Here is a 13,210-nt window from a genome sequence, read left to right as displayed (position 1 = left end):
GAGAACATTTAGAGGCAAATCGGTCAAACTAGCACTTCAGAAAGTGCCACTACAAGTGCAGAGCCTTCACTGTCACTCTTTAAACGCTAACGGGCAACGATAAACAGTTGGAAGAAACAAAGAAACCTTCGTACTATATTTCCACATTTGTCCTCGCCCACTCTACACAGAACCAAACCTCGCTAAAAACCGAAATGCAGGACTCGGCTTGTAAGCAGACAATTGGAGGAAGATTTCGGAGTGGATTTATCGGATAGGAAACTATTTATTGCAGAGCAGGTGGATTTATTTCTTCAAAGCCAATTTGAGAACGCTCAAGAAGACACTGTGAAAACGAAGAGCATGATGATGACGATGATAATCAGACGGCTAAGGTCAAGTCTGAGAGAAGCGGCGCTTCTGATGAGGAAGAGGTAGAAGATGACGAAGAAGCAAGTAACCGAAAGGGTCCCGCAAAAAGACGGTTAGGTATTGATATTTAAATTTAGTTTTGATGAAAGGAATTTATGTTTTCTAGCTTAAACGATTGTACATTTTTAATTTTTAGCTTATTGCTGATTTTGGTTAATAAATAAAAACTCTATTGAGTTAGTATAGGATTAGTAATGAATTATTCAAGTGTTTTGTTTTATTTACTGTCATAGTTTATAAAGTTTGTGTATTTTTAATGAAGTTGCGAATATTTAAAGACCAGCAAGAGTATGACTAGTTCTTGGATTATATTCAAATAATATAGGATATTTTTGTAATGAAATTTGTTGTTTGGCTTTAAAGGTGTGAATAGGGTTGTTTATATAATGAATTCTGACCAAGGAATGTGTGATGGTGTTATGTTTCATGTGCACTTTCACGAAATTCTTTGCTTTAGCTAGGGGTTTCTGTTTAATTTGTTTTTGAAAATGGGAAAGAGATTTTGAATAACAAAACAAGGAATGTGTGAAGATGAATTCTGTTGTGTGATGGTGTTATGTTTCATGTGCACTTTCATGTAATTCTTTGCTTTAGCTAGTGGGGCGTTTCTGTTGAATTTGCTTTTGAAAATGGGAAAGAGATTTTGAATAACAACATTGGGGGAATATTTACCCCAAAATAAAAAAACATTGAGGGAATCTGTTTCAATTTTAACTGTGCTGTTTCAATTTTAACAGGTCCTCAAGTAATCGAACCCAGTTGTCTATGATTGCCCTGGAAAACATTGCTGCTGTTTGGCCGTTATTATCAAGATATCCTTTATAAAATAAATAATCAAACAGATAATCAAGTTATTGCATTTTTCCATATCTTTGTGATAGATAACAGTAGATTTTCGTAACTTAATCAGTTGCTGGGAAACTGCTCCAACAATGGCTTTTAGCCTGCATTTATTTTCCCATTTTATGTGGCTTTTGGATGGAAGACATGCTTTCTTCTACCCATTTCTGGCATGTTTTCTTTGCTCTCAGTTTTTTTGTATTGAAATACACTTTATATTGTGAAATCTGCAATTTTTTTCCTCTGCATTTGGAGTGGAAATGGATTGAGCGTGAGAACATTGAATATCATATTGCTCAATAAAATGCTTAGTCAGTAATCGAGTCAGAAAATTTTACATTGTGCAGGGAAGAGGGAAAGGTGTATAAAATAATTTATTAGAGATCTAAGGTAGAATTGATTTATTTAAGGTGTATTGTGTATGTACTTTTATCTGAAAATTTTCATCACTCCTAAGCAACATGGCTGCTTTAAAATACATTGGCTGATTTGTTGCTTATTAATATTTAAAAAAAAGAAAAAAAGAAGCATTAATGCTCATCATGCTGGTAGTTTTAATTCATGGCATTCAGCAAATTTAATTACAGTGTCTTTGCATTCAAATTACATTAAGAGCAACCATGTCAATGCATGAAATTCTTGACGTTTGTAAGACAGCATTTATGGTACTTGTTAAACAAATATAAAATGGTGTGTATCATGAAAACTTTTTCAAAGATATCTTTTAAGAAGTTATACTATAAGCAATATTTTACTTTTAAGTGATCTTTGACTTTCAGCCAACAAATAAACGCCATGTAGATCTTTAGGTAATATAGTAATTTTGTAGTGATTAATCTGTTGAAATCGGTTTCTCTAGCCTGGAAAAGAAAAATTGATTGTGCTAAAACAGATTTTAGAAAATTTAACCTTGGTCTGATAGGTTTCAAAGCATGGTCATCTTTGCAGTCTTGCAAAATGTGTTGTTCACCCCACCCCTTGTCAGTCAACTTGTAAGTGTACATAAGATGATACTTTTTGTCATGAAAATTGCTTCCTTGTTTTATTTTTCAATTTATTTATTTATGACCAATAACAAACTAGGGAATAGGTGCTATTACATTGGGATGGATGCCTGTATTACTAAGAGGCTTCATCTGTGATTAAACTGGTTCCTTTATCTTCAAATCAGGTCTAATGAGCTTAATAATGAGATCAAGAAAAGAGGGGGCGGTTTTAGCAAATTGTGTAGTCTCTCCCCAACTTCAGGAATTTTTGGGGGTCCCGGAACTGGCCAGAACTGAGGTATATCTAGAAGGTTATGGTGAATTTTCTTTTGCTTTGTTCTCTGTTAATCTGATCGGTTAGATTTATCATAATTGTAATAATATGTTATCTTTGTTCTAAGGTTGTCAAGCAAACGTGGGCCTACATTAGAGAAAAAGATTTGCAAGACCCAAGTAATAGACAAAATATGATTTGTGATGAACAGCTGCATGCCCTTCTTGTGTAGATACAATCAACATGTTTCAAATGAATAAGGCCCTGTCTAAGCACATTTGACCCTTATATTCAGGTGATGGTATGGATGTACAGGATCTTGGTTGCATACCTGTATACTAGTACTATTGGCCCCTTAACCATTCAAAATTATAACAAGAAAATGAACATGGTTACAAGCTGTGCTCCAATATTCATGTTCGCTCTTCAACTGTTGTGAATAAAAAGCATTGAGTCAATGTGAAACTGACTGCAACTATTAAGTTAGGTTCCCTGCATTTTATGGTGCCGTAACAGCCCTGAAGGGACAGTTTCTAAATCCAATTTATATAGTGTTCCTTCTTTCATTTGAAGGGCAATGAAATTTATCTACCATAGTCCTCAGTGTTTTACTTAAACAAGAAATAGAATCAGTTGTTTTTGCTTCAATTTTCTCTGATCATTATTACTAATCAATGACCATCCATTTTGTTTCATTTTATTGAGTTTGTAAAAGACTAATTATTCTGTTTTCTATGGTACAGTTGTTCAGACCAAGTCAACACCAAAGGAAAAGCATTGGAAGCAAGAGAGAGAAGAAGGTAGAACCAGAAATTTTGGATTACCATTTAATTTGATGTGTTGTTGCAGATGTCACTTCTTGTTGAAGCCAAAACATAGTCAGATTCTGATCTAGTCATCACCATGTGTATTCACTCATTTCATTTTGTCTCATCACTCAGTTTCTTTCGTCCTTTTTTAATTTGGATTGAGAATTATTTCTTCTTTCCATTTTCACTCAGTATTTCATATGGGTTTGACTAGGTTATTCATTGATTTTAATTGACTCAATCTTTTGTTAGATAAGTGTGAAGGTTGCTACATTCTTTTGTTAATTTTTACTTATTTATCATGTCACATTTGGATGAGCCAACAAGAAAGGAAAAGTGACAGAAGGGAGGAAAATCGGTTTTTGTTGCTCTTCTTCAGCTTTCAGAAGCTCTAGTTACTTCCTCGGTACTGGAGAAAGTTCATTATCAAGGTCTGATGTTATAAAGAGAATGTAGGATTACATAAAAGAAAATAACCTCCAGGTATTCCTCCTTAGGACATTTTTCTTTGTACCCTGTTTTTGATGACTGGTAGTAGTTTATATTCATGTCTGACATCATTGGTGCCCCATATAGATAGTCTGTTGTCCATCCATTGTATATCTTCCTTGAGCAAGTTTTGGCAGTGTAAGAAGTCCTAGATATCACATCAAACAGTAACTTTTTGTTTAAGCTGTGAGGTTGGATACTCTACTAGATTGAAGGAGTAACAAATACTAATTAGAAAGAGGATCATCTATAATCACTCAGAGCTTGTATGAATATTTTTTAATTGGGTCAAAAGAAACAAAGGAAATGTACTAATAGCAAAGAAGAGTTACAAAACTGGACCAGATGTTCGCAATAGTCTGAGCTGAAAAGATATATTATGGGTTGATCGTAATTGTATAACATGGTTTACTGGGTTAATATAGATCTATACTCAGGGACATTGAGTAACCTGGAAAAAGAAGAGATCATATAGAGTATAAGTTTTTGGGCCAATAATATTTGACCATCTGAATTTTCAAGAGGCTGTCAGTTCCAAAAATTTGTTTTATGCGCTATTCTTGTCATTAGGAGCATTCTTTAATGATGAGTGAATTTTTCCAGAGCTTTGTTCTCTTTATAATCTATCATACTACAGGTAAAAACGCTAATGTAATGGTATGTGTAAGAACCTGCACAGTGAATGTAAGTTAAATTTAGGACGTGTAGCATGGGGATATTCTTTGTAATTGTACCAATTTTAATATTTGAAACTGCCCTTTGTTTACCTGTGAAGGATCCGTCTTACAAGAGAATAAAATTGTGTGATGAGAAACTGAAAGAACTTTTTGATGTGGACTCTTTTCATGGCTTCACCATTAACAAATTTCTTGCTTTTCATTTCGTAAAGAGCTAGCGGTGAGTTACTCCTATTTGCTCCTTGTTCATCCGAAAAGAAACGGGAGGTTTGCACGCAACTAGAATTTGATCTGAATTTTTGAGCATTTTGTTTTTCTGTTCTTTGATTTATTCTGTCTTCTCAAGTTCTAGCTAAATTTTTTTTTTTGCCCGCTTCGTGTTATGTTTTTCATGGATTGTGCAAGTTTTGGTTCTCCTCACCTTCTCTTAGTAGGAAATTCTGGTGAGTCTTGGGCAATTTTCAGTTGATTTGCAAATAAAAAGGAAAAGAACAAATTCTATAATCCATTATGGCCATCTAAGATTATGAAAGGTTAATGGGGGCATTTGAAAATGACTCGGCCTAAGTCCTAAGAATCTGGGAATGAAATAGCAAAATTCAAAATTCAATTGAAATTGCATGTGCTGTTCCATAAGTTATATAAATTGCGGGCAAAATGTTTCACCACCATCAGACCTTCATCATCAATGCATGGTAGCATTAAAAGTAGACAATAAATTTTAGAAACTATTCTTAACCAAAAGATAAATCAAAAGAAAAGATTCTTGAAATTTGAAAAAATGTACGAAAGTCGAATCCATGGTTTTAAAAGTCAGATTGAACTGGTTGGTTCGGTTGGGATCCAATGACAATCTGGTTCGGATGAAGTTTTTAAAGGTTTTAGTCATCTGACTGTATCAAATCATGGTTTCAGTATGAAAAAAAAATCTGGTAATTGTAAAACCAAAAGATGCTCAGATTCTTAAAATCCTGAGAGAATCCCGGGAATAGTATATGTCAAAATATATGAGGCAGGGGAGGAGGCTGTGTTCCTCCACCAATAAAAGAAGAATGGTATTTAGAATATAATGTTGATTTAACTTTTAGCCAACCATAAGAGACAAGTTTGCTTGAAAAGACTTGGATTCCGTTATAAAGTGAAAAAAAAAAAAAAAGAGTAATGGAGGATGAATAATGAAAACGCATTTGATGGCTACAAGTTAGTTGTCGTTTTGCATTCTTAAAATCATTCTTCATATAATTACCATTCATCAGCCAAATTCAATTACTCAGATTTATTCATCATAAATTATCTCAAAGTTAATAACAAAATTGAGTAAAATGTTGAACACTTCATTCCCATGTTAAGAGAAGGGATATTAATTAAATTAGTCAAAATTGTGGTTAATATAATTTTAATTAACATTTTAGGGTTTATACGGATATAACAAAGAAAATGAAGTTTTCTAAATATACTCTAAAATATAGTTTCTATGTCTACCAACAAGTCCAGGGATTCTCGTTCCAAAATCATGCAACCCTCTTTTTTAAATTTCACTTAAAATGATTTTTTAAGATTAGTATTAAATAATTTTATCTTTTATTTTAAACTTTATCGTGCTTTAATCGTTTCTTTAAATTTCGGTTTCAATTTACAAAATTATGCTTATGAATGTAACTTTTTCAAATTGAAATTGATAGAAAACTGTTTTTAGATAGTTTTTATGTGAATTTTTAAAAAAATAAGGAATAAATTGATATCTTCCAATTGCGGGGTAAAACGATATTTTTATATTTTATGATTTTTTTAATTTTTATAGATAAATGATTTTAATGTTTTATTTATTTTAATATTGAATTAATTGAAATTTTGAATTTTTTCTACAGATCAACATCAAGGGGTAAAGAAAGAAGTTGACTGCCCATGCTGTGAGGTATAAGAAAGGGGTTCAGAGATACCACTCGACATACCACTTCAGGGTGTAGTTGATAATTAGAAGACATATGAACACAATTGGGAAGATTTACAAAACGCTAACAGATAGTCAAAAGAAGCTATTTCCTGATATTTGCTATAGATTCTTTCTTGATATGGAGGAGCGTTGTTTTAAAGAGATCCTCATTCATTTTGTGCTTCTACAACAAATATATCTTGAGGACCTAGTTACGAAGTTTTGGTTTAGGCTAAATAGAGTTTATGCCTGTTTAAGCTTGTTAGAGTTTGCCATGGTAATAGGGTTGAGGCTTAGTTATCATACTGATATATAATTATATGTGTCAGTCTTACAAGCAAACCATAATAAATGACGTACTTTTTAAGATATACTTTGTTGACTTTTGAAGATTTGCATTCAATTTTTTTGAGATGGATGCATGGGAAGACAATGACAAAGATGCTATTAAAATCATCATACACTGCATTTTTTACAATAAGATCTATTCGGTGCAGACAATAGGAAGGTGATTTTAGATCACCTTCTCTAACTAGGTAATGACTTTTTGACTCTTAGCCATTACCTATAGGGCATGTTGGTGTGGAACTTGACAACAAATTCTATGAGACAGTCATGCAAAAGAAGTATGAAGAGGTTGCTCGCAAGTATTTGTCGTATGTAGAGGTCCCCTCGACAATGCATTATGTGTTGATGGGGTTTCCCCTAGCATTCCAAGTAAGTATTTTTCGTTATTATATTTGTTGATTTTTATATGTTATTATGACTAATAACATCACTTTTTTATTTATAGGTTTAGATATACGTGACTGTAGAGATCTACCAAATTGGGTTGAAGTGATGGAATTGCATAATGTCCCTTTTATGTTCTATTTGAAGACCAACAACATCCTCGATTGGGACGATGTCGCTACTATTTTTTTGCAACAAGATTGTAGGTTCATAATTCTTTTTACTATTATTTTAATCATTTTTTGTTTGAATTGTTAACTATTAAACCTTATAATGAAATATATCATCAACCTTAAAACATTTATCCCTCGCATAGAACCATCATTAATACCCGCAATAGGAAGGCCGAGAAGAGGCAAAAGCTAATGCATTGAGTTAGAAACAATGATATGCACTTTGACTAGAGTAGCACCCTAACAAATTGGTCTTTGACACCCTTTATTACACTTAGATCTTACACCTTATTCCATATTGGCTTTATGTGCACTTGTTTCAATGTAAATTGTATCTTCAAATTCAAGATCTTCCACTAAAATATCATTAATCTTTGTTGCATAATTTAAAACACTCCAAGTCAAAACATTATCTTTCCATTCACAAAACGTTCACAACACACCTTTCCTCTTCATATCGATTGGGAAGATGTTCACCTTCTTCAAGATCCCCATCTTTTTTCATATCGCCCTACAACTGTGGAAATTTCATATTAATTGAAAATGGTAAATAATAATGTTCCTCTTTTGATGCGATGGAAGATCTAGTAGTATATTGTTCCTTGGGATTGTCTTCTTGACATTTTACTCTTCTTTTCTTATGACTAATCATCATATAAAGAGGTACCACTTATATCATATTCATAACTAATGTTATAATACATCAGACAACATGATAATCTTGAATCCCATATTACAATTCATTGTTGGAGCTTTTAACCTTCATTGTTTTGTAGTCTAAGGTTTATTCCCAAAAGGAAACTCAATTCCTTCATCAATATGCCATTGGTATGTTGTATCTTGTTCAAAAATTTACAATTTCTATTTCCAGTCAACGTAGATTGTTGCGTTTCATCTACATATATCTACTACTTTCTATACATAATCATCAGTATTATTTCAAATATTTTCATAAATCTTGTAACAATAATAAATTGGTTATTACATTTGTAAGAATCACCATATATTCCCTATAATAAACAAAAATAATCATAAATCAACATGTTAAATATTGTATAACCTTAAACATTGAATATCACAAAAAATCTTTTCTTTAAAATATTAAATAAACCATTTTTAAATGTATCATTTAACCCTTTATACTAGAAATTATCATATAACCCCCTAAGGTTCAAAACATTACACTTCAATCTACTAGGCATAAATTTACCGAATGCACTAATTCACACCTAATTCACTAGAATGCAATGCCGACCCATGATTTCTTAATATTTTGCATAAATTTTAACTCAAATATCTACAACTATTATTAATTAAATTCTTAAAAATGAGGTTAAAAATCATATCTTTAAGTCAAACTCACAATAGTCATAATTAAAAATGGAAAAGTGATGAAAATTTGAGGTTGAAATTAGTCTTTTCACTACTAGGTGCAAATATGCCTACCTCGCATCTACCTACCATTTCTATACACTTTGATTAAATTCTAACTAAAATGCCTACCCATCTTTATTTAAAAAAATTAAAAAAAAAAAGAAAATCATACTCTTTGACTTAAATTCACATGGAAAAAAGGAGAATATATAGATTAAAAACCAATATTGAAATTAGACTTTTCTCTACTACGTGCAAATATATCTATCTCATACATGCTTGCGAAACTATGTAAATACAAGGTTATCTATTAGGATTCATGATTTTTGAAAAATAATTTATTAAAGATCTTCATTGACATAAAGTTATATCCAAAGAGTATAATTAATATCATTTCATTCTCTTCTTTTAATTAATTTCCCTAAGGGAATCTCATAAATTAAAAAATATAGCAGAAGCTGTTATTGAAATAATGTACACAAGCTTTGTCTCCTTCTCTTCGAGATGTTCGTTGAAGAAATAGACCAGATTCTCCGGGCACGAAAGAGGTGGAGGGGAGTGGAGCAAGAAAAAACATATTACTAAGAATCTCATTCACGTCCTGTCTCTGTGCTTTAGTCAAAAGTGAAAGGCCACGTTTCGATAGATCGATGAAGAGTAACAACTGTTACTTTTGTTTTCAAGGTCGACAAGACAACAAAGGGCTATGTCACTGTATTGGGTCGTCCTCTTCTTTAACTTCCTTCACATTTATTGGATGCCATTGCTACAGTTTCAACAGGTAAATTAAGTTGAATTATACAAAATTCAATAATTGATTTTATCATATGAGACTATATATTCGCCTTTACAGTGACGAGGGGGCCATTACATTAAAAAAGATAGAATTGATTGTCAGGTGGACTCAATCTGGTACAACTTTTAGAGCTACGTGTCGATAGTAAGTTTCGTTTCGGATGGGCAGGCCAGCCTCTACAGTTGATTGAAAATGGCTTCCCAACCATCCTCTGTCTCCTCTTTCTCTTCCTGTTATCTGACTATTTCTCCCTATCTCTCTAGGTTACAGAGAATCCGGTTCAGTACACACAGAGTGATTAAATTCATAATTAATTTATTAGACAAATCAAGATTTTATAACTATAACAGAGACTTGACTCAAATTTTCTCGTAAAAAATTTTAATATTTTATCAGTTTTATTAATTTTTAGAACCTATTTCTCTAAATATATTACTATTATAAACTATCTTTTTAAAGTCAAACCAATTATACCGGATAGATTAAACCCTAAATCCAGTAACTAATTACACAATCATTAAATTAAATAAATCATGAGTTTGATCTTGATAAATCATTAAAAAATATTTGAATTTATATAATCTTATACATAAAACTTTTTCTTTTACAACTCCAACTAACTCCTGTGGGTAATATCCCATATTTACTTCTCAATAATATTGCTTAGTGCTCATAAAATCCTGTGAGAGTGATGATATTTTCACCTGATGGATTGTACAACAAAACAATACTATCTTCTTTCAATCTCTAAACGGGAGATATTATTAAGAAAAAAAATTAAGGAATAAGATCTCCCTAATCATTTGATGTTAAAATGCTACCAATATTATTTTTAAAAAAAAAAAAGTGACATAAATTACTCATAGAAGTTTTGGGACAAGGAATATTTATTCATATAGTTTGAAGACTTTTCGAAGATTCCTGTAAGAAAGAAATCGGATGAACTTTGAGAAAGGTTTTTCATAAATAAATAAACATACTTTTGGCCATTTAAATGACATATTACTGGGTCATCATATATACTGTGATTAAAGAACCACTATCATATAATTATTTTATAGTTAGTAGGCATTTGTTGAAATATTTAAAAATAAAAAACTTAATAAATGATAATAACGCTTTAAAAATCATGCAATAATAATATGTAATTCAATGATCTTAGAGATTAGTAAAATTGGTGAAGTACTAAAATTTAAAAAAAAAAGTTTAAGTTTGAGTCTCTGTCTGTCACGTTTGTGAAACTCTAACTTATTTGATATAATAATTATAAATCCAGTCATCACTATGTCCCAAATTTATTTGTCCAAGCAATCTAAATAGGGTTTCCTAGTTAAAAAAAAAATATAATCTGATTCAAAACAAAATTTGTGAATGTTTACCTCTCTAACCAAATTATTGAGTTGCCGCTTGTTATGCGACGGCTTGGGTGCGGTCTATTGTGTTTACACTGTGGAATCTTAGCTAATGAACTATCTTCATCATGATATAAATACCCTATAGTTGTTGTTTCGTTGTCATATTTATGTGCCTTAAGTTATTAAAGAAGATAGAAAACGCAGTAGCTTGAGCAAGCACCGAAGGAACTCATGAAGTTTGATTTGAACTTGGATTTCGTTCCTCAAAACATCAATGATTTTCTTGGGGAAGTTGCAATAACCAGAGGGAGGTCTCAGAGGTTATTCAAGCTTGGTGATTATTGTAAGAGATTGGAGGATGAGATGAAGAAGATTGACGGCTTTGAACGTGAGCTTCCTCTCTGCATGCTTATCTTAAAGGATGGTATGATCAAACATTCTATTCTTCTTTTATTTTTTAGTTGATTTATTTGTTTTAATTTAACGACGAATTTTATACGGGTTTTTTTTTTTTTTTAAGCTATTGAGAGGGTAAAAAAGGAGTTAATGCAGTGCTCAAAACCGCAACAACGCCCTAAAACTCATAAATTCATGGACTTGAAAGGTGTTTCAGAAGAAGAAGATGGAGAAGTTGAAGTTGTTAAGAGGATAGATTTTAAAAACTCCGGTGATAACAGAGAGTGGTTGACTTCTGTTCCGAGTTGGGGCCACGCTATCAACATCAATCCCAACAAGGAATACTCAGAATCAGAAATCAATATGGTATATAAAAATTTCTTCTTCTTCATATTCTTCTTTTTTGGAAAAATGAAATTGTAGGAGAATGGTGTTTATGACTTATGGTATCTTTGTTAGCTGGAAAGTGAAGTAGAAGATCTATCTGCTGCGGAGAGTGATAACAGGAAAAGAGAGGTGGCATTTGAGGAAGAAGTTGTAGTTGAACAGGGAAAGGATGTTTCACTAGTCCTTGCCACCCCTCAGCGCAAAGTTTGTCGAGTAAGGTACATGTACACGGAAGAACAACTGCTATTTGTGCGCAAGAAAGCGAGAAGGACCTGGCCGCCTGAACTTCACAGGCTCTTTTTGGAGGCACTCGAACATCTTGGGGGATGGCAAGGTTAGTCACTTTGATATCTCCTTTAGAAATGGAAAATTTTTACTTTTCTCAAGTCTTTTACATATTTTATGAGTCTTCTCTTTATCCCTTTATCGATAAGTTGTATCTTGTTTAGCAGCAGCAACTCCTAAGAAAATAAAAGAATTCATGAAAGTTGAGGGCCTCACATCCGATGAAATAAAAAGCCATCTGCAAGTAAGGCTTTTTTTGAATGGTTTTATAATTTATTAACTCTTCTTTTCCTCCATCGATGGCTTAGATGAATAAATTTTCATGTCCCAACAGAAGTACAGACTTCATGTGAGAAATTCTTCAGTTTCTGAAGCAAAAGAAATATGGATGGCTCAAGAAGAACTACCAAACCTCAGCATGTTTAGGGCTGGTTCTCCTCAGTGCCTTGCCCTCGGAAGAAGGCCTCGAGCTCATCATCAAGGATGTTGAATTATGCAGATGAAAAGATTTACATATAAATGTGGAAGTTACATTAAAATCCATTAATAATTTATAATTAGCTGACTCGTAGAGGGCTAGAAAACACCTCGGAAAGGAGATTTGCAGATACTATGAGACAATTGAATTAGTCGTCCCTTTAAGTGGCTCTTCTGTTATTCTTAAATAACTTAATTACTCTAATATTATATGTGTAATCTAAATTTCGATCCTATGAAACTGCTGTTTAAGTTTAATTTTTTGTTTTTCCTGTCTCCCACTAATTGCACCAGATATGTTGGTTTAAAGATGCTTGCCTTTTGTATTGCTTGTGTTAAATTTTTTCAAAGTTTTGTCTTTAGGGTTTTGGCTTAGTGTGTCCTATTTGTGCATAGTAAAATTTATCTAATTGGCTTCTTCTGTGATATCTGTTCCATCTTTTCAATTTGAAAGGCCTCTTTTGTTTGAATCAGTAACATTTCCCAATAACAATCGATGTATTGAGTTCTACATATGCTGAAAATATGAACAGATGAAGTTGTTAATTGGCAATGCCAACTGCTTTACATTTTTCTGTAAAACAGCTTCTTCATTCAACTAAAAGAACATCACCCAAAAAATAAATAAACTTAGCATTTACTGCAGTTTTACACAGGGACTTTTCCTTAGCCAAAATTCTGTGGTTACAATTTGCGACTCAGTACATTAACTGCGACTCAACAGTCGCCTAAACAAGAAAAACTTCGTATGAGAGACCACACCTACCCAAGTATCTGTTAGATTATATTCCTATTCTTTCCCTTGCCCATGTGGAA

At 32.4% G+C, this 13,210-nt stretch overlaps 1 protein-coding gene and 2 long non-coding RNA genes across 6 annotated transcripts; all 3 read left to right on the top strand.

Moving 5' to 3' along the window:
* Positions 1-330: 330 nt before the first annotated feature.
* On the top strand, positions 331-3,501 carry LOC123208352. 2 transcript variants are annotated; one of them, XR_006500766.1, is made up of 4 exons: positions 331-468; positions 2,423-2,535; positions 2,639-2,806; positions 3,255-3,501. It is a non-coding gene; the product is annotated as an uncharacterized LOC123208352 (long non-coding RNA). The 2 variants fall into 2 exon arrangements; XR_006500768.1 differs by lacking the exon at positions 331-468 and adding an exon at positions 1,771-2,243.
* Positions 3,502-3,583: 82 nt separating this feature from the next.
* LOC123208366 lies at positions 3,584-4,632 on the top strand. Its single transcript, XR_006500773.1, has 2 exons — positions 3,584-3,803; positions 4,585-4,632. It is a non-coding gene; the product is annotated as an uncharacterized LOC123208366 (long non-coding RNA).
* A 6,269-nt stretch (positions 4,633-10,901) lies between these two features.
* Positions 10,902-12,820, top strand: LOC123194164 (transcription factor HHO2-like). Of its 3 annotated transcripts, none has more exons than XM_044607340.1 (5): positions 10,902-11,273; positions 11,370-11,611; positions 11,705-11,966; positions 12,088-12,161; positions 12,252-12,820. In XM_044607340.1, the coding sequence occupies exons 1-5, from the start codon at positions 11,081-11,083 to the stop codon at positions 12,405-12,407; spliced, it is 927 nt and encodes a 308-aa protein (XP_044463275.1). In that variant the 5' UTR covers positions 10,902-11,080; the 3' UTR covers positions 12,408-12,820. The 3 variants fall into 3 exon arrangements, with proteins under 3 accessions (XP_044463275.1, XP_044463262.1, XP_044463268.1); XM_044607327.1 differs by having other exon boundaries at positions 10,903-11,273; positions 12,082-12,161; XM_044607333.1 differs by having other exon boundaries at positions 10,905-11,273; positions 12,085-12,161.
* Positions 12,821-13,210: the final 390 nt, after the last annotated feature.

The sequence above is a fragment of the Mangifera indica genome, chromosome 1 (assembly GCF_011075055.1).
Source record: "Mangifera indica cultivar Alphonso chromosome 1, CATAS_Mindica_2.1, whole genome shotgun sequence".
Classification (NCBI taxonomy): domain Eukaryota; kingdom Viridiplantae; phylum Streptophyta; class Magnoliopsida; order Sapindales; family Anacardiaceae; genus Mangifera; species Mangifera indica.
Note: the sequence above shows the minus strand (reverse complement) of the source record. Positions and strands in the feature narration are given on the sequence as shown.